Here is a 19,749-nt window from a genome sequence, read left to right as displayed (position 1 = left end):
ACCCGTGTGCAGCGGAAAGTGAAGTCGCGGTCGTCCCGGTTCAGACGACGGAGCTTGGAGGAAAGCTTGCAATGGGGGGTGGGCGCGGCTCCCATTGGCCCCAGCCTGTTCTGGGCGGCCGCTCATTTCCCAGGTCGATGAATGGGTCAGAAGCCTATTCCTACGTCTAGGTATCAACGCCCAGAGAGAGGATAGGCACCGGCGTGGAGGTTATTCAACGGGGTCATGCTCCTGGACTTCAGTTACTACAGTATATATATGTCTATGAATCCCTCGTGACTGAACGATTTGATATGCATAACCCCCTGCTTTTGTATCAGGAGGTCGTTTAGGAGGCGGTGCAAGAGGGCACAGGCACGCCAAACTCTATAACTGAGTCCGCGGGCAATCTTGTTAGAAGTTTCTGAAGGGTTTCTGCCAAAGGGAAGCAAGATGGAAGCTTTCCCCTGGAGCGTGGAAGACGGACCGTCGGAAAGGAAAACAAGCAGGTAGGTGCAGTAGCGTTGTCAAGATTTTCGAGAGGGTGTGTTGACTGCAACGGTTCGTGCCGATGTCATGTAGAGCAATGATTCGTGGCAAGTGCAGGACAAAGGCAGGGGCAACAAGAGAAGTCCCCTGGGTGATGGGAGCAATATTCACAATGTAGACGCAGCATCGAAGTTATGTTATGAGTCTGAGGTAGTCTTGTTATTTACTTACCTACCTGAGCTGAGTAGGAAAGGAGCGACTGAGTAAGGAAAGACCGGTAGAAAAGAGTGACAATTGTATTGCCCGCAGAAAAGAATGCGGAAAAGTCCCGCACAGAAACAAAAAAGCAAAAGTATGGATGCCAATGACAAAAGAGAAAACGGGGTTGTCCTTACCAAAACCATCCCACGATCAGAATACAAAGAAAAAAGGGCGAGTAGTCCTTACCAAATGACACTCGGGGTTATCATCGCCGACCTCGAGTATCTGCCACTCGTCGACAAACCCCAACATCATCGTCTTGGCTCCCCTGCCGTTATTACCTAGAATCCTAGACCCTACCGGAATCAATCCTGAATACAGACCAAGACCTTGTAGACAACCTGCTGGCGGTGCGTCGCACCCACCCAAAAGTCAGGCAAGTCACGGTCCCTGAGCCCAGGGTGACAGTACCCACTCCCCCGCGGCAGGTCCCGCGACATGGGCAGCCCCCACAGCCAGTTCCGGGCATCAGAGGGCGTCAGGTAATCGGCCTGATAAGCGGCGGCCGCGGCGAGCGCGGGGCCCGCGCAGTACCACGCCGGGTCCGTGGGCAGCACCTCGACGAAGCGGCACCTGTCTCCTGCGAAGACGCGCGCGGCCGGGTCGGGCGTGTTGCCGAAGAGGCGGATGCTGTCGTAGTCGACGAGGTAGACGGTCTCGAGGGCGGGGAAGTGCGCCGGCGCCCAGAGGAAGCTCTTGTCGCGGACGATCTGGGTCATCGTGCACAGGCCCGGGTTGCCCCTTGGCCAGTTCTCGTGCCAGGGGAGGGCGAGGTGCTTGATGTCTCGGAGGCGAGGGAAGGCGGAGCCGAGGATGACGTTGGCGAGGGGTCCCGCGCCCGCTATTACGCTTGGGTCGAACCACTCGGTTGTGCTTGGCCTGATGGGGCACCCCGTCTGGAGGTGGATGGTGTCCTGGCTCTTGTTGAAGATCAACCTGGTTGCGGGGTGACAGGGAACATTGAAGGACCCCCAGGGCGACTGGTTTACGAGTTCCGATTCGCGGTCGATAGCGTCCCGGCTTCTCTGGCATGCCTGTCGGACACGGTTCGTGACGACATAGGCGGAAAGGTTGTTTTCACCTGCCCAAGTGCATTCCCATGTATCGTAGTAAGGTGGAGCTGGTGGCTCAAGCCGGAGGTCGTTTCGAGGCGAGAGGATCGATGTGGGCCATGGATTAGAATCCGATGACCTGGGTCCGCGGCCTAGCTTGAAGATGTGAACTCCGGGGCTGCACCTGGATGCCTGCCAGACGGCGTCTTGTAACTCACCTGGAAGGTCCCGGAAAGCTTCGAACCGGTGTCCCATGTTTGGGGCTGAAGAGGGTGTCTGTATCTGTTGCTGATTTATACTCTCTGGTTCTTGACTGTGCTGATGATGAACAGGCGCTGGAGTGTTGGATTCCATGGCGAGATGTAAGGTCGGGGATGACTGCTTAAATACTTCTCTCGGACGAAGTTGCCTCGACCCTTTGTTGAGATTTAATGGTTCTGGGTCTGGAAAGAGGGCCTTGTTCATGTCATTCAGTCGCATATGCTTTAATTCACAAAATACAACAACGGGACACAATGGAATTGTCAGCAGAGGCGCTCTCTGTGTTTTTCACAAGAGCCTTGTTCCCCTTTGTCCCAGTCCCTGCTCAAAGCCATTGCAAATGTTCAAGACGACGGCATTGTTGATGACTCGGGGTCACGCTCAAAGAACCCGCCCTTCTCCTTACGACACCCTTTTGTCATCACAGGATGCCCCTCACAGCTTGCTCTTTTCCGCAAGCAGACTGTAAGATTTGGGAAGCGACTCGAGCAGGCTCCTGTCGATGTCGGCCACCTTATTAATCCCGGCGACGTTCATCAAGATGTCCAGGTCAGCCAACAGCCCCCGCAGGACATGCCTGACACCCGCCTCGCCCATGATACTGAGCCCCCAGATCCACAACCTCCCAATGAAGACAAACCTAGCCCCAAGCGCGAGCGCCTTGACGATGTCGGCCGCCCCGCGCACGCCGCTGTCGAAAGTGACCACGAGCCGGTCGCCAACCCTCGCCACGATCTCCTCCAGCGCGTCGAGGCTCGCCACCGCCCCGTCGACCTGCCTTCCGGCATGGTTACTGACGACGATGCCCTCGAACCCCAGCTCCGCCGCCCTCTCAGCATCATCGACACGCTGAATCCCCTTAATCAGAAACGGCTTCCCACCACTGATCTCCCGCCACCTATCACGAGCCCACACCGCCTTGTCCCACGACCACGCCCTCCCATGCCAAATGCTATCGATCCACATCGTCGCCGCCTCGACGGGCCTCTCCGAGGGGTCAACCCCGGCCTCAGCCAGCCTCCGCCGGAAAACCGGATCCGTCAGCCCCATCTCGGCCCCGGCACCCCGGTAAAACGCATAATTAGCCCCCGCCACATCGTCGTGCCGCCACCCGAGCTGCCACGTATCCGTCGTGAGCACGCACGCCTCGAACCCTGCCGCGTGCGCCCGCGCCAGCAGCGACAGCGTCAGCTCGTCGTCGTGCGGCATGTACAGCTGGAAGAAGCGCGGCGGCGGTCCGACACCACCACCGGCGGCGGCGGCGGACTGGCGGCGGCCGGCGTCGTGGGCCCCCGCGACGGACTCGATGGACCGCGACCCGGCCGTCGAGAGGCAGTACGGCAGGCCCAGCTCGCCGGCTACCTTGGCCACGGCTGGCTCGGCGTCGCGGTGGTAGATCTCGTTAATGCCGACGGGGGCGATGCCGAAGGGGGCAGACACGTCGTGGCCGAAGAGGGTCGTCCGGGTGGAGCGTGAGTTGGTGTCGACGAGCTGGCGGGGCACGATCTTGTGCCGGAAGAAGGCCTGTCGGTTGGCGAGGTGGGTGTGTGAGAGGCCGGCGTTGGAGGATGCGTAGAGCCTGCGAGAGTGTTTAGTCTCGTCGCTGGCATTGATTATATAAGGAGTGAGGGTCCCTTTCTCACCAGCCGTTCTCGGCCAGCTTCTTCTTGGCCAGTTCCTCAAGTTTATCTGGGTCTACATGGTCGTTAATCGAGATACATCTGCACGAACTGGGCAGGCCTTTTCATCACGTACGGGTATTAAAGAGGGGAGTCTCGCCCTCGTTCAATTTCCAAAACTGTTCGCGCTGGTACAGTGCCCAGGAGGGTGTGTCCCTCTTCTTGATGCTCGGCGAATTTGGGTCAGACATTTTGATAGGCCACGTTCAGGGATGCATAGAACCAGTTAGAAGTGATTTCCGAATATGATAATTAGTGAGGAGTTGACTGAGGACCTTTATCGTTTCTGTTTTGCTGGAGAGGGTTGAGGACAAGTCATGACGTAACAAGGGGGGTTGATGAGTCGTCATCCAACCGTAAGGGAACATCAATAGGAGACTATGTGGGCTACGTGCTAGGTATTTGTAATTCATTGATGTAGATCATCGCATAGTGGGTTCTAACCGCCTTTCAGTTTCTGTCGATTTTGAAAACGAGGAAGATATGGAAGTGACTGTTGGCGAGTTCTCTTCATCACCCATCGACGCATATATCGAACTGATCGATCCATTCTTCAACCAAAACCCCAGCCAAGATATGGATTCTTTCCGTCAGACTCTAAACATCAGAACGAGAAAGATCTTCTAGCTTGACGGCCGCTTCGAAGAAAATGCCGTGTAAAGATGGGTGCGGTATTACAAGCTTGTGCACGTCACGTTGATGGGCACTTTTCCATATTATATATCCATGCCTGCCTGCTCCGTAAGCACGAGCAAGAGGTGGATATTGACACGAACGGGTTTAATGGGCTAACAATCCGACGAGTTCGGTAGGACTAAACGGCGAGACCTTTGAAGAAGATAGTTGCTCCAGGCCCCCCGCAGTTCGTGATTTAATACCGGTGATGTTGACTGTTCAAGAAATTTATCAGGGAATAAATATACATGCAGCCCCGACATCTGGCTATTTCCCCGGGAATTCGCGACGTGTTGTCCATTTTACTCCTTCAAAACAAACAACACAACATCCGAGCCCGCAATTCCCCACCCATAGGCCGATTTGCCCGATTTGCAGCAAAAGTCTGGGCCCTGAGGGACCCTCTCGACACGGCCGCCGGACGACGCGGCTTAATATGTGTCTCCCTATCTCTCCGTCTCCCGATTCGAGCACTACCCACTTTAACCGTCCCCGGGGTGCGTTGCCTGGTCGTTCCCGTTTAAAGCTTGTCTAACCCACCCGAGAGCCGCGTTTTAATTTCCGTCCCCTCCCCCTATCGTCGTCGTCTCCTGTTGCCGGATATTTGTCCCTATGAAAGCTTATTTGCATCGGTGAATTTTTCCCTATTGGTGAACCCCTGGTTCCTACGATATCGCTTGGTAATCCGGGTCGGCTCGTGTAGGAAATACCGCATCGAGAGTCGTCTGCAGACCTGCGGTCGTGAGGTGGCACGGTAGGCTGATACGGACCATTGAGTCTAGCCTGTTCGAAGAAGATTGGCATGTAATGAACAAGAGAGTGGTGGCATATGTCTTGGCAGTGGAGGTGAGCATATCGTGGCTATAAGTCGATGCCCAGACGTATATATATAGGGACAGTATCGAGCACCATCCTGGGATCGCAATTCATTGTTTTCTTGTTGGCTACCTTTTCTTGGAATACAATCAGAAGTCCCCTTGTCCGGAACGGCCTGTGATAAGGTTAATCACACGCACACTAGCGCTTGCCGCCACCGCCCTTGGTCTGAAAGCAGACTTCAAGAAGCCGTGTAGCGATTCATGGGACAGATGTGGATGCGCTCTCGAGGCAGACTATTGTAACTCAATATACTCTGAAAGCGGTCGACAGTCTTCAGACCCCAGCAAGCCCCCATCTCAAGGTTACAGCCCATCATCACTTCGATGACCGAAGAGAGTTGCCCAGTATCCAACGGACTTGCATCTTGCTTATCAAAAGGGATCTAAATTCAAGTGGCCAAGCAGACTTTGGACGATCCCTTTCCTCTTTTAGGGTCAAGGTATGAGGAGTCGTGGAAGAGAGTGTGGAATTCCTTCTTACAGACTCAGGTTCTAAGTGAACGGTGCCTCGAAGACTCGTCCTACCTAGAATGTAAGACGCAAAAGGCGACCAGACAATGGTATTGTGCTAACAAAGAGAAACAGGGCACAAAAGTGAAACTGTCTTGGGCCAGTTGTGGTCCTAGTAGTTAGTAAAAACGGGCCGGGGGACTTTCAAGAGACCTTCGATCCCGCCAGTCTCCCGGACAACCCCCGATTCCAGCTGCAACGCATTTCCCAGAAAATCAAGGCTTACTTAAGTGAGCAGACTCATACAACCATTCTAATTGCGGTGACTGTATCCAATGACACGGGGAAGGGATGTATCGCCACACACGTGCAGACCTATGGTATGAGGCAGTGCCTCTTATAACAGCTCGCCGACCTCATCCCCAACACATATATAGAGGCCTATGTCAATACCACCCAAACCATGCACACATTCCCATTCAAGCACGCCGATATCCAGAGCGCCAGACGCCCCAAAAGAATCAACAGCCAACAGCAACACCATCACAAAGCCCACACAACCTCCCTAAGCCACCGCCCAATCTCAGCAACATACGCCTCCGTCTTCATCTCCGCGTCCCGCACCGTCCTCTCCCCACCACCCATCAGGCCCCTGAAGTTCGGGTTATCGAACCCATGCACCACATCCGGCACAAGCAACCACTTGACCCCTCCCCCCTCCCACCTCTCCTCAAACGCAAACCTCTCATCCCCCGTCCCCTCCAACTGCCCCCACCCCGCCCCCGCCCCCGCCGCCGTAGCCCCCTCCCCCTCCTCCCTCCCACAAACCCGCCACGCCACATCCCCACTCCTCGCATCCGGCCTCCCCCTCCGCCCCGGATCCCCCGTCCCCTCCCCCGCAAGCCGACACGCCAGCCTCCAGCTCTCGTGCGCGAGCATATCCAGCTCCGCCGCGACGAGGCACACATACGGCGGCAGGCTTGCCCGCGGCGCGAACTCGGGGCTCAGCAGCGGGTCCCGCAGGTCGTGGCCGTAGGGGATGTAGCTCCAGTCGAACGTCGGCGCCAGGCTTCTCAGCGCGTCGGCCGCGGACCCGCGCGGTGGGCCCAGCGACGGCTTGAACGGCCTCGTGGCCAGCTTGGACGCCACCGGGACGGACAGGTCCAGGGCGCCGTAGACGCTCAGCGCGGCGGCGGGGGGCGCGAGCGGGTGCGACCTTATGCTCGGCAGCTGGGCCAGGGCCAGGGCGAGGTTGCCGCCCGCCGAGAAGCCCAGCAGCGCGGTGCGGGCGGCGCGCCCCCCGGATGCGGCGGCGGCGGGGGACCTGTCGATGGGCAGAGATTCGTCGGCCAGCGCGGCGAGGACGAGGGCCTCGAGGTCGCGCAGGCCCGTCGGGAAGGGCGAGCGCGGCGCCTTGGAGTAGTTGAGCGCAATCACCAGCGCGCCCTGCGAGTCGGCAAAGTGTCGGTTCCAGTCGTCGTCGTCGGCCGAGCTGCCGATGCAGAAGCCGCCGCCGTGGATCGAGAAGAGCGTCGGGAGGGTCTGCGGTGAGGTCTGGTCGTAGGTCTGCGGGAAGAAGATTCTGGGGGTTGCGGATCAGTACACCGGGGGGGGGGCTCTTTTGTGGGCGGGACACGAAGCGCATCCATCTTGCATAGCGCCAGGCAGAGAGGCTCACCGTATCGGCAGATATGGACGGCACTCGTAGGTCTTGACAATGTTGGGCCCCCCGTCGGGAGGGTAGAAGTACTCCTTCCACCCACGAAACCACATCGCCGGCAAAATGAGGCTCTGCAGCCCGTAGATGTGCGTCGCGAACGATATCTTGGAGAAGAAGGGCGGCTGCTCCTTCGTCAGGGTCCCCCCCTCGAGCTCATTACTGAAGGCCGGCCCATCATGTTGGCCGTCGGCGCCGGCGCCTGAGCTGTCGCCCGCCATGGCTTCGAGGTTGTGCAGCGGCGGGAAGCGGAGTGGGGGTTCGCGAAGATGCGGGGATAACTACCGCCGTCTACCTAGGGAGGGTTGGTTATTTCGAACCGTGGGAGTCTGTGTTGCGGAAGCGAAGGTGAACGGTCAATGCAGAACGACTCGGGCGCCTGAAGCTCTCAATTAACATCCAAAGGCAAGCTCGCGCAGAAACATTACCATACCTGGTCTCATAAAACGGAAACATGGAAGAGGGGCCTGCCACGCAGCTGCGCCAAAGCTCGTCCAAGTGGCTCGGCAATCGACAGCCGCAGAAAAGCGGCAGGGGTTTGGATCGACAAGGCGGATCGGGAACAGGCCACGTCATGTCTCAGATGCCCCAATGGGTCAATGCGACCAGCAGCAGCTGACTGCCACAGGGTAATCGCTGGACCTGCTATCACGTGGCAACCAACCCCCTTGCCAACATGCTGGGCACTTGAGGGTGACACCTAGAGATGTAACAAAAAGCGTCCAATAGAAATAACACACAAGAATAGCTACAGTACAGTTACACGGTCGTCCCATCTCACTCTATCCAACCAATGCCATCCATCCCATCCAATGATGAAATAACCACCCCTCAGCTCATGCCTCCCCTCTCCCGCGCACCAGGCCCAACCCCAACACTGAGCCCAATCTCGTCCTCGTCGGGGTCCTCAATGCTCGTCCTCCGCGTCGCCTCCACAGCCCTGTCAATCCTCTTCCCGTCCTCCCCGACAACGGTCTCGTGGGCCTCGAGCTCGAGCGGCTCCTCCGAGAGCACGTGAGCCGCCCCGTCGTCGCTGCCGCTACCGGTACCGGACCCTTCCTTGCCCTCCTCCACCTCCTCGCCGCCCTTGCCCTTCCCTCCGGCACCGAACGCCTGCGATGAGAATGGCCACAGGCTGCCAAAGGGTGACGCGACCGACTTGCTGGCCGTCGGGTGCACGGGGAGCGGCTTGAGGAGAACCTTCTCCCGGGCCGGGTCGATGCCCGTGGCGGAGCCCGCGCCCTCGGGTCCTCCGGCCTCGCTGCCGTCATTGTCAGCAGCACCCCGCTTCCCCGCCGGCGCGTCCACCTCGGGCATGGCAAAGTCGCCGAATTCCTCGTCGTCCATGTCCTCGTCAACCTCGCCCTCCTCGTCGCCGACGCCGGCCGAGTCGTCGCTGTCGTCCCTGCCGTCGCCGAACCTCTCCGTCTCACGGCCCCTCTCCCCGCCCCCTCTCTTCATGCCCCTCCTCGTCGTCCTGACCACGCCCCTCCACCAGCTCCCCCTATTCCACCCACTATGCCCGCCGCCGACACCGCCGTCGTCCCGGCCATCGTCAGACCCATTACCGCGCCCGGCACCACCCACACCATTGTCGTCGTCATCATCGTCATAATCGTCGTCGTCCGCAAACGGATCCCTCGGCTGCCACAGCCGATCGGTCCCGCTGAAGGAAGAGGGCAGCTCGGGCGCGGCCTGCAGGCCCCTGTAGACGTTGAATCCCCCCGCCGACGCGTCGCCCTCCTCCCCATCTGATCCGCCGTTGGCGCCCCCGGCCCCTGTCTCGCCTGCCGCCGCCTCCGCCGCCGCAGCCGCTGCCGCGTTGCGCTTGTTCATCGCCAGGCGGGCGGCGAGCTGGAGGCGCGCGCGGGAGGGCGGGATATTGAGCGGTGGAGGCGGGGGCGGAGGGGGCGGGATCGAGGGCGGGTCTATGGACGAGGACTGGTTGGCGTTGAGTGGGTCGGTGTAGGCTCGGAACTGGGACTGAAGTTAGCTGTTTGTCCAAACGATCGTAGTCTAACTAAGTCATGATATGTCAAAAATGATGCTATGGAGAGGCGCTGAGGATGCCAAAGAGCCTGGCAAGAGACCAGGAGCAGCAGAAAGTCGGGCACGGTAGTCCTGGGCCTGGAAGTGGACGGTCGAGGGGTCCTTGGTTGGCTTCGGCGTGAAAAGGTAGTCGTCGAATGGCCAAGAACAGGGCTTAGCAATACAAGGAGCAACAAAGAAGGTCACTCCTGGCAAACACCAAGACCAGCCACTCAAGTGGGAATGCTGCAGCCGCCAAGGAGCTCGTTGAAGCAATGGACTATAGAGAAGTCCCGGCTAATAGAGTCATTTGTCCTGTGCCAAGGTTGCATGATCGTCTTGTGGCAACGGAGCATCGTAACACTGCCCAGCCTAGATAGTAGGATTGCGAATGCCCGCGAGAATCCCGGACCCCCAGCAACAACCGAGGCTGGGCAGTGGGTGACCTTTTGATCTCCCAGGAGGAAAGACCTCGACCTGCAGCCTGCGATTGGCTAAAAATCCAGGAAACGCTGAAGGATCAAGTCCGGGAAGCTGTGAGACCAAATCCAGGAAACAAACACCGTAATTCAGCATGGCCATGGGGGTTTCCATCATGACGTCGCGACCTCGGGGGAATGGGTCCAAGTCCGGACGTTGGTGAGCAGTGGAATCTGCGCCGTCATCCCAGGACAATGGCTACCCACGCAGCCGTCGCTTCCTGCCCTGGCGGGAGAAGGCCGGCTGAGAGACCTGGCTGGTCCTCCTCCTCGTGGTCGCTGCTCCGCCACTCCGTGTCGGCTTGCTTCCAGGTCCTCGAGGTCGAAACCAGGGTCACCAAGGTCCTCCGCTTGCTCAAAGTCCACTCCCCCCATGGCCTCCATGGCCTCAGACACCAGGGATACCAGCTCTCCCTACCTGGGAGCACCCGCAGCGCTGTCAAGCCCAGCGCCGTCCAAGGGACGCGCACTATTCGACTACGGGGAATAATAATAATCACTAACCTCGTTGTTGACGTCCTCCTCGCTCTCCTGCTCCTCGTCCTCGTCCTCGTCGCTGCTCGAACCGAACCCGCTCATGAGTGTCCCCGCGCTGATGGCAAACGGCCCGATGCCGTTGCCGCCGTTGTCGCTCATGTCCAGGGACCCGTTGAGGCCCGCGTCGGCGAGCGCGCTGGACGTGGAATGCGTGCCGCCGCCGCCTCCGGAGCCATTGCCGTTGCCGCCGCCGAGAGATGACAGACCCATGCTGGACAGTCCCGCGGCGGAGAGGCCCGACGCGCCGGCGCGATTGCTCATGGCCACCTCGGGCCGCACGCCGCCCAGGATGGCGTTGTCGCGCTCCCGCGTCTCGGCCAGCGCGCCCTCGACGTAGTTGATCCACTCCTGCGGCATGACCCGGTCGAGGACGGCGTCGCTGAGGAGCTCGGGCGGGTGCCGCTCTGTGAATTTGACCACCTCCTCGGCGATCAAGGTCAGGTGGCCCATGTAGCCCATGCGGGTCTTGGTCTTGGCCTGCGACATCTCACTGGCTATCTGGCCGTTGATTATCTGCGACGTAATATCCGCAACCTCGAAAAGACTGATGGCCAAGGTGGGATTGTAGCCACGATCCATGGGGCCGTTGAAGACCTGCTGGACGACATCGTAGACGACATTGTGCAAGAAATTGTTCCACGGATACTTGAAGAAAAAGGACAGGATTGTGGGCACGACTCGGTACTCGGCAAATTGCATCTTCAGGTAGTCGCCAACCACGGGGTTGATCGGGTCTTCCTTCGCAGGCGGGCTCGGCTCGGCTGCATGACCGACGATGATGGACGCCTCGCCCATTTCGTGCTCGCCGACATCTGTCCCCTTCACCCTGCTCTCCTCCTCTGCGGTGGCGGGCTGGTCAGGCAGCACGGCCTTTCCACCTTCAGATGAGCCATCTGTTACGGCGTGTCTCTCTTCGGAGAACAAGGGTGCAGGCATATCTTCGGCATGGGCCGACAAGACGTCAGGCGCAGGCGGCTGCTCGTCAGTCCCAGTGTCCAAGTCAGGTAAAGTGGGCGTGGGGATGGCAGGCGTCGCCGACTGCTCGCTAACCGCTGCGGCTTCATGTCCCTCGCGCTGGGGTTCGGAGACTGTGGGAGGTTTGGCGTCCAGCGAGGACGCAAAAATTTCCTCGATGGACTCTTCCAATTTCGTCTCGCCCTCTGGTTGGGATTTCTCCTGCGCGGGTTCGGATTTCTCCTCCGCGGGTTCGGCAGGCTTCGGTTTTGACGGAGAGAGCGGGGCCACCATCAGTTCCGGGTCGTCAAAGTCGGATTTATCGTCCTTCGAATCAAGCTCGCGGACGTTCAGCCGTGGAGAGCTCAGCGGCTCGTCGACAAAGTCGTCGTCGTCCTTGTCCAGAAACGGCGTCGTGGGAGGATGGGTGGGCACATCGGGGAGATCGGGCATGTCCTCCTCGGCTCTCACGAATTCGTGAGAAGTGTCCTCATCGCCGTGAGTAACTTCCTCGAAGCCGTCGTCATCGGCAGATATGTTCGTGACCTCGAGTCTGCGGCCTTCATCGTGCGTGGAGGAATGCGAGATGTGCATGGTGAGGTCCTCGGCCGAAGAGTGGACTTCTTCGCCGCGGAAGCAAGGGAGCTTGCCGTCCCTTCTGAGCCGCTGGCGCTCCTCATCGCGAGCCGCAATAAGCTCCTCGGACCCGACCTCGTTCAGTAGGGCCATATTGCTACAGTGCAAAAGTTCGGCCATCAGCTCGCACGTCTTGAAGCGGTCGAAGCCAAGCGGCTCTATCTTGTCTCCGAACGTCGAATCCAACCGCTCCTTCTGTGCGGGAGCATTCATGATGAGGTTCATAAAGTCCGGAACGTGCTGGGCAAACAGCCGGAGCAGGGTGCCGAGATAGATGGGATCGCGGCTCGAAGGCGCAGAGCTCGGCTCCGCTCCGACGTCGGGGTCGTAGTCCGAGTTGTTCTTGCGGATGACCTCGATGATAATGCCCACACCGACCGTCAGAGGGTTCCCGCCGCCGAGCATATATTTGATCAACTGCTCGACGCAGGGCTTCGAGACCAGTTGTCGCGTAAGTTCGTTGGGGCCGATGCATGTCTGCTCGTTCTGCGACGCGTTTGCGGAAACAGTGATGATGGCTTTCATAAAGTCGCCAGCGGATGTCTGCGTCGCCCAGCTATGCTCGGGCCCGAGGAAGGAGAGCAGAGTGGGCATGACATCCTGGGTGTACAGCCACTCGACAATGCCTTGGCCGCTCTCAGTCCGCTCCAGGCTGATGGTCTTCAGCAGCAGGTCCATGATCATTGGGCAGTCGACATGTTTCAGCATGTCCGGGACGGCATCCTCCAGAGACTTGAGCAGATCAATCATCTCCTCCGTCTTCTTGTCGAAGAGGGATTCGTTGACTTTGGTGAAGTAGCTCGCTTGTAGGGGATCGAGGGGCGTCGGCCGCTTCAAGAACTGCCAGAATTTCCGCAAGAGGGGTTTGCTCTCCATCAAGGCCTCGTAGATGGACCAGTTGTCGGATGATAAAACCTCGGCCGCGACGAAAGCATATCTGTTGCGCTTCCTCTCCCCCTCTTCCTCCCTGTCCATGTCTGTGGCCCGAGACGATGCTCTCGGCCGAGAAAAGGGAAGGGTTATTCCTTTACCCTTGGCTTCGTCTCCCTCCTCTTCGTCATTGTCCGGTGTGGCGACGGGTTCCAGCTTTGGTGTGACGACGTATTCCAGTAGCCCCTCGAGGACACCGGGCTCCCGAAGGTACTCGACGAGTTTGGCATTGTGTTGTTTGAGCTCCTGAATGAGGTCGCCTTCGTCGAGTAGATCTTCAAGCGTAAAGTCGGGCTTGTCGAGAATGGTGTCGATGGCAGAGATGCTGGCGTAGGCGCCAAATCTCCAGAACATCTTGGCAGTTGAGTGCCAGCTACGTCACCGCGTCGGGCACGTGGCGGCGACAACGCCAAACGGAGGAATATATGGGGTTTCGGATTCAGATGTTCGCCGTCGAGGCAGGACATGCGTCGATGTCGGACTACCAAGGGAGGGAGGGAAACGATGTCGGTGGGGAGAAATATATCGTGCGACCCAAGCCGACTCCGATCGCGGTCTATAATCGTGTGCTAGGAAAAAAAATGCCTATGCAAATACTAGTATGACTAGTCGTCGTGGATGGGGTATCTCGATGTATCTAGTATCTGAAGCAGAGCGATAAAGTCAGTAGGCTGGTCGTTGTGAAGATTTGTCTTAGATGTGATGATGTAAGAATGAAGCTTCCGTGCCCCGGCGGGGAATTGCACGGCGTGTCAAGCCTCGTGAGCGAAGCATGTGACGGTGGCAGAAGGTGCAGCGAGCTGGAGAAGAGGGCTTGATTGAGGCGTCTCTCTCGCAGTTGCGCGGCCGGAGATGGGCAATGCTGCTCTCTGGCGTCTCGCGGACGGATGACTGGGGAAGAAACCTGAATGGAAGAGATTGGGGGAGGTCACGGACCTCAGCGCCGGTATCCTTGAACAACAACGGAGATAAACCTTCTGATGGTACAAATTACAAATGTTGTCGCGACGCGGAATGATGGATGTTGGAGGCCATCGAGCGCTTGGCCGGGTTGAGCGACGTGTGCGCGGTAAGAGCGCTGGCGATGGGCGATGCGGATTATTTTGCAGTCGAAATTGAAATGAAGTCGGGAGGAGTGTCCCGAAGTCGTTGATTCTGCCTCGTGCGTCCACATTGGCGCTTGCCTGGATTTGCGCCCACCAAGCCGCCCAAACATTGGTTCGTTCGGGCTGGGCCTTCCCCGGTCACCGCGCCTTTTCCACTGTCACCTTTTGCAACCCAACCAACCATTTTAGTCAAACTTTTTTCGGTCTCTTGAAGATTTTGAATTTCGATAACCCGTCTCGAAAGCTTCCTTTTGACGCAATGTGAGCTACGACTGCATACAGACTACCTACCTGAGATACTTATGCTGCAGATACGCATACTTAGGTAGCATGGAATACCTATGGACAAACGAAAGAAGCCCCCACTCTCTAGATCTCGCGCATTCGAACCAGGCATCTGTTCACTTCGCATTAGGCACCTCTGTTAATGTTAAGGCCCGACGAGACCGCCTGGGTTATCTCCATCCTAAGCGGATCGCATCACCTTCCCTGGAAAGACAGCGCTGTAAAAGCACGTGCCTCGAAACATCCGCGAGTCATGTGATCTTCCCTAGCTCCCCCACCTGCTTGTTTCAGATCACCCCTTTTGTGGGCGGCTCACCGCCGAGTGTCTTCTTGACCTGACCAGGTGCGAGTTCCCATCGCCAGAATGTCTCAAATGGGCTCAGAGTCATGTATTGACGTCAATAAATTCGTAGCCATCGCTGAATATATGTATCAGGTGCCGTCATCAAGTCCTACCTCTCTATAGGTACTATTGTAATAATAACGGGATCAGTGGGCCAAACATCATCGTGCCACATCCCTACCCTTTCGGCCTCTTTGTCGCACAGGGCCCAGTACTTTCCATGCTCCAGACACTCAAGCCTTTCGATGCCCTCTTCGCTGTCCTCTTCATCTTCTGTGTCCCAGTCATCTTCACTCTCCCCGCCATCTCTGTTCTCTTCATCTTGACCCTCCCCGCTATCTCTGCTCACTTCATCCTTCGAGTCCCGGGAGTACATTTCGCTCAAGCTAACCTTATACTGCCATCCCTCCGATAGAACGGCTACAAGCCCCAGGCGCTGGAAAGTCCCCATCGCTCCTGTGAACTTGACGAGACCTACACACATCAATGAGGCCCGCCCTCTAACATTATCGGCTCTAAAAATGGGTAGACACCATATTTCAAAGTACTTATCCTTGTCTGGTTGGCAGTCAAGCGCGATGAAGCCAACGATCTTACCTGACTCGGGATCGACGACCTCAGATACCCATTGGAATTGGCACCCACTGCGATCGACGATACAGCGGTTCGACAGCGGCTGAACAAGCGCTCTCTTGAGCCGGCCTTGCAGTTTCAGAAAGGCCCCAGGAAGGACTTTCCCATGGGATTATCGGTCTTGTTTTCCGGCTCACACTTTGCTTCGATGACTGTCACGGAGTGCTCATTTGAATCGCCAGCCGCCCGGGGCACGGGCTTCACGAATCCGTTTGGATGCTAGGACCAAGACCAGGACGGCGCGAGGTATGTGTGGCCGTTAGCGTTGGTATCCATGTTCGCCCTGGGATGGACGTCCTCCCCAGGTAAACCCTTGTACAATCCTAGTCCCCATTCCCAGACTAGGTCTTCAAGCCATAAGCCAGCGAGGTATGTTTGATTGTAAGGCGCATTCATAAGGGTAGCCACGCCTGCAACAGCGGGAAGCTGGTCGGCAATGTCCGTCACGTGTCGCCTACTATGGGCCTCCATGGCTGCGTACCATGTAGTAAACGGAAAACCCGAGGGATCAGCGGCACGGCGGTCCCTGGAAATCCACTTATGCACTTCGAACTCTTCGAAGTTGTCTGATGTATCAGCAACTGGCGCCGACTCGCCAAGAACCATCTCCCTGCAACGCCACTGCTGGCCATCGAGCCCGAAATCCAAGGTCCGACTGGATAGGATTCGCTCTTGAAGGACCCAGAGCCTGGTGTGCAGATTGGGAACACCTTCAAACCGCCATCTACCAATGATAACACAAGTTGGCCATAGGTGCAGAGGCTGCAGCAACAGATTGCGATGTGAGAGACTACGAGGAAATATTGAAGGCTCCAACGAGCCGTAGAAAGGATCGGCGATGAGGGGAGTCGTATCGACGTGGAATTAGAGACAAGCTTGAGGAGGGACAGCGTGCTAGCAAGAAGTCGTGGGCAACAGCGCTGCCAAGCTCCGCTTGAAGCTGTTGTAGAGTTGCTCAGTTCTTTCTCGCGGAGGGATGTCCATGGCGAGGTACGGGGGATAATCTAGAATCTGAGACTGTATGAGACATTTCAAAGGAGAGCTCAGCTTCACGACGTCATGGCAACTAGGTAGAATATTCTACCCCTGCTCTGGTGAGGTAGGTTAGGGGGGTTTGGTTAGGTCAACAAGACACTCGGGTGCATGGAACTACACATACTTCACCACTCGTTCTTGGAGTCTGGTGCCAGGTGTTTGTGCAATAATCATTTTCGTAGCATAGCCTGTCTGTTAACGATTGTTTCTGGAAGACAACGATGGATTCAAACTTCAATAGGCAACCGTAACTATTTTTGCTTCCCTGCAGAGACTCAGGCATTGGTGCGTCAAGTAATTTTTGAGTTGACTAAACAGGTCCATATTTGTCCAACTTTGTTACGTCCTACCTCTAGTTCTTTCAGAACAACGCCGATATGGCAGAGTGAAAACGGCTACCTTGAAGGGTGGTTCGGGAGGTAAGGGGCCATCACACATTGTCTCCAAGGCAAAATGAAGTCGCCACCAACATAGTAGACAAGTTGCAGTGGCCACCGTAAGAGATTGATGTAAACTGTCGACGACGCGCCTGGTGCCTTTCCCTGCTCAGGGGGTTGGCATCGGCACAAACCGGGTGGGCGACAGGACGGGGAACTTCGGCGCATGGGGTCGGGGGAAGGTTCAACATCGGGGACTTGGGGGCTATGCAGAGAGGTGAAGGGTTCTTTAGAGTTAGATACCGGAACCAGTCATCTTTTCCCCCAAAGGAGGCAGGACCAGGGAAACTTCAACAACAACTCGCGAACTGCCAAAACCATGAGGACGACGGCGATAATGATGATGTATGAACTATGCTGCTAAAGGCAGAGGGCCAATCCTCCAAACAGGGTATCCAATGCTCCGTAATATACAAAAAAGGCGGGCGCCAATTCCACAGTCCTATGCCCGCCAGACAACGCACCCGATGCCATCAACAGGTACGCCCTACACGCATCACTGAGTCTTGACCGGATGGAGCGCCACATTAGGCGCATACACCCTCCCGCCCTCAACACCAAGCAGATACGGCAAGTCCGCCCGCCCGGCGTCGCCCGCGACCCACGCGTCGACAATCTCCCTCGGCCACTTATTCTCCCACCACCACGACAACCCCCCCTCGGGCGAGCGCTGCGGATCCGACGGGCCCAACCCGCCCGACGAGTTCCTCGGCCCACCACGATACCAGTCCCTCGCCAGTTCCGCATCGTCCCGCCGCCCGAAGTACACGGGCTGCGGCGGATAGCTCATCTTGAGGCCATGCCACATGGCGAAGCTCGGCAGCGTCGACTCGCTCGGCAGGCGCACCCCGAGCCGCACCTGCGCGTCGTGCACGGCCAGCAGGAGGGCCCTGCTCGACCGCATGATGGCCGGCGGGCAGAAGAGCCGGGGTGTGTCGCGCCCGCGCCGCAGCCCGCCCACCCAGTCGCGGTACACCCACGTGGTGGACGAAGTCGCGTCGGCGCACGCCGACGTCACCACCACGTCGGCGTCCTCGCCCACGCCCCAGGCTCCGGCGCCGCGTGCGTCGTCCCGGGGCCGTCGGACGGGCGGCACGGGCCCGATGGGCGACACGTCGGGGATGCGCACGGGGCCCCAGACGCGCGACCCCCCCGCGTTGGCGGCGTCGACGGCGGCAGCGAAGGCGGCGTAGTCGCCGTCCTCGGCGGGCACGTGGGGGAAGGTGCTGCGCTCGAGGGCCTGCTTGCGGGGCTCGGCGCGCGCAAAGGCCGAGACCGCGTCGAGGTACGCGCCCGCGTCGCCGAGGAAGCGCACGTCCATCTCCAGCTGCCAGTAGTGGTCGAACTCCGGGTAGTGCAGCGCGAACAGCTGCAGCGGCTGGAACACCTGCCACTCGGTCCTGTGCTCCCCGACCTTGGGGTACCAGCTCTTGAGGAGGGCCTCGTCCCATAGCAGCGCGATCGAATGGAACTCCTCGGGGATGTTGGCCGCTTCGAAGGCCTTGTCGTAGCTCTCCTTGGACGCGAAGATGTTGCTGTCTTTGCCCCGGATATTGACCAGCAGCACCACGGCGTATTCCCCGCCCGTCCTCAGCGACGTCTCCACCATGAGCGACCGGAGGTTGAACATGTCCTCGGGCTTGTAGTGGAAGCCGTTGTAGGCACGGACCACGATCGCCGTCCGCCTGGTGCTGTTGAACTGGTCCCAGGTCGGAACAGCTGGAGGCACCTCCGCGTCCGTCGGGCGGAACCTCGGCTCGTTTGTGAACCCGGTCGCTGCCCTGGGGAATCGTTGCTTGTTCTGCTCAAAGCACTTGTTCTGCAGCCCTCCCCAATTCACCTTGTCCCAGTCGACCTTCGCCCGACCGTAGGCCCCGTCCTCCTCTCCATACCCGTACGGCCCGTATCGACCATCGACCGTCATCCACGTCTGTTCGAGGCCAAGGTCTTTGTGCGACCCGATAAACGGAGTTGGATACGCTGCAAGGGGGGGATGCTGTTAGCAGGGTTGTGCGCCGACTCCGATGAGAAGGTGAGAGGGACTGGATGGGGTCCTCACAGATGTTCAGCTTTACGGATAGCAGCTCGTCATCGGGGCTGGACGACAAGTCGCGACCCCTAGGCCCCTGGCATGCCACCCGCTTGCTGAGCGGGGCCAGCGGCTCGGCCACGGGCATCCGCTTCACTGAGTGGTCTTCGAAGAAGTTCAGCGGCGCGAATTCCCATGTCGGCGGCGCCATGATATACAAGGTGAGTATCGACGAGGCGCAGAGCATGAGCGCCACCAGCGCCAGGCGCCGGGGGCGCCGGCAGGAGCGCGAAAAGCTCATCGGGAAAGAGGTTGGTCGGGGCCAAAAGTTGGGAAAATGCTACCGAGTTTCTTCCGAGGTGGAAATTCGAGGCTGTGATGGCTGGCGCATGGCTTCAAAGTGAATCTCCTCAAGACTCATGTAGTCGATAACGATGCATTGGAGGCGAATGAAGATAGAAAGAAGGATGCCGAGGCAAGGAGAAGGGAGATTGCGGTGGTCATTTGACGCCGCACGGCTGCAAAAAAAAACCGGGAGCCGTATCTTGGGGGGCGGCCCAGCCCCCCCGTCTACTGTCTCGGGGTCAATGCCCCACTCCCCCGAGCCCCAGGATAACGTTAAAAGGACCCCATAATCCTACCTAAATGATCCGTACAGGATCCTACTAACCTTAAAAGCACGGTATCTCGCCTAAAGCCCCGACTGCCTGCGTAATATTCGTACTTCAGTGGTATCTAAATTCAATGCAATGCAATGCGAACACAACTCCGTCTCTCGGAATCGCAGCTACAAGTGCAGGCACTACTAGCCTTCAGGACGAGGAGAAGTGATTGGATTCGCCAGCTACCCATCTATCTGATCTACCTAGCCATGCA

At 58.2% G+C, this 19,749-nt stretch overlaps 6 protein-coding genes across 6 annotated transcripts; all 6 read right to left on the bottom strand.

Moving 5' to 3' along the window:
- Positions 1-1,034: 1,034 nt before the first annotated feature.
- On the bottom strand, positions 1,035-2,036 carry QBC33DRAFT_590779 (uncharacterized protein; the record flags this gene model as incomplete). The annotated part of the gene is made up of 2 exons (XM_060431624.1): positions 1,035-1,810; positions 2,000-2,036. The coding sequence occupies 2 exons, from the start codon at positions 2,034-2,036 to the stop codon at positions 1,035-1,037; spliced, it is 813 nt and encodes a 270-aa protein (XP_060281610.1).
- A 112-nt stretch (positions 2,037-2,148) lies between these two features.
- On the bottom strand, positions 2,149-4,070 carry QBC33DRAFT_544216 (FMN-dependent dehydrogenase). Its single transcript, XM_060428426.1, has 3 exons — positions 3,798-4,070; positions 3,686-3,737; positions 2,149-3,621 (listed from the first exon to the last, which is right to left on the bottom strand). Exons 1-3 carry the CDS (start codon positions 3,910-3,912, stop codon positions 2,478-2,480), a joined length of 1,311 nt encoding a protein of 436 aa, XP_060281609.1. The 5' UTR covers positions 3,913-4,070; the 3' UTR covers positions 2,149-2,477.
- A 1,833-nt stretch (positions 4,071-5,903) lies between these two features.
- QBC33DRAFT_495335 (Alpha/Beta hydrolase protein) lies at positions 5,904-8,018 on the bottom strand. The gene is made up of 3 exons (XM_060425540.1): positions 7,875-8,018; positions 7,403-7,820; positions 5,904-7,306 (listed from the first exon to the last, which is right to left on the bottom strand). The coding sequence occupies exons 2-3, from the start codon at positions 7,660-7,662 to the stop codon at positions 6,268-6,270; spliced, it is 1,299 nt and encodes a 432-aa protein (XP_060281608.1). The 5' UTR covers positions 7,663-7,820; positions 7,875-8,018; the 3' UTR covers positions 5,904-6,267.
- A 1-nt stretch (position 8,019) lies between these two features.
- On the bottom strand, positions 8,020-13,474 carry QBC33DRAFT_140765 (SIT4 phosphatase-associated protein-domain-containing protein). Its single transcript, XM_060422109.1, has 2 exons — positions 10,453-13,474; positions 8,020-9,418 (listed from the first exon to the last, which is right to left on the bottom strand). Exons 1-2 carry the CDS (start codon positions 13,357-13,359, stop codon positions 8,273-8,275), a joined length of 4,053 nt encoding a protein of 1,350 aa, XP_060281607.1. The 5' UTR covers positions 13,360-13,474; the 3' UTR covers positions 8,020-8,272.
- A 1,209-nt stretch (positions 13,475-14,683) lies between these two features.
- Positions 14,684-15,978, bottom strand: QBC33DRAFT_516720 (uncharacterized protein; the record flags this gene model as incomplete). Its single annotated transcript, XM_060426155.1, has 4 exons — positions 14,684-14,764; positions 14,921-15,213; positions 15,337-15,471; positions 15,831-15,978. The coding sequence occupies 4 exons, from the start codon at positions 15,976-15,978 to the stop codon at positions 14,684-14,686; spliced, it is 657 nt and encodes a 218-aa protein (XP_060281606.1).
- Positions 15,979-17,121: 1,143 nt separating this feature from the next.
- On the bottom strand, positions 17,122-19,539 carry QBC33DRAFT_475625 (uncharacterized protein). The gene is made up of 2 exons (XM_060425243.1): positions 18,904-19,539; positions 17,122-18,824 (listed from the first exon to the last, which is right to left on the bottom strand). Exons 1-2 carry the CDS (start codon positions 19,172-19,174, stop codon positions 17,341-17,343), a joined length of 1,755 nt encoding a protein of 584 aa, XP_060281605.1. The 5' UTR covers positions 19,175-19,539; the 3' UTR covers positions 17,122-17,340.
- Positions 19,540-19,749: the final 210 nt, after the last annotated feature.

The sequence above is a fragment of the Phialemonium atrogriseum genome (genome assembly GCF_030411735.1).
Source record: "Phialemonium atrogriseum strain 8032-3 unplaced genomic scaffold QBC33scaffold_19, whole genome shotgun sequence".
Classification (NCBI taxonomy): Eukaryota; Fungi; Ascomycota; class Sordariomycetes; order Cephalothecales; family Cephalothecaceae; genus Phialemonium; species Phialemonium atrogriseum.
This window is presented reverse-complemented; position numbering and strand designations above follow the sequence as displayed.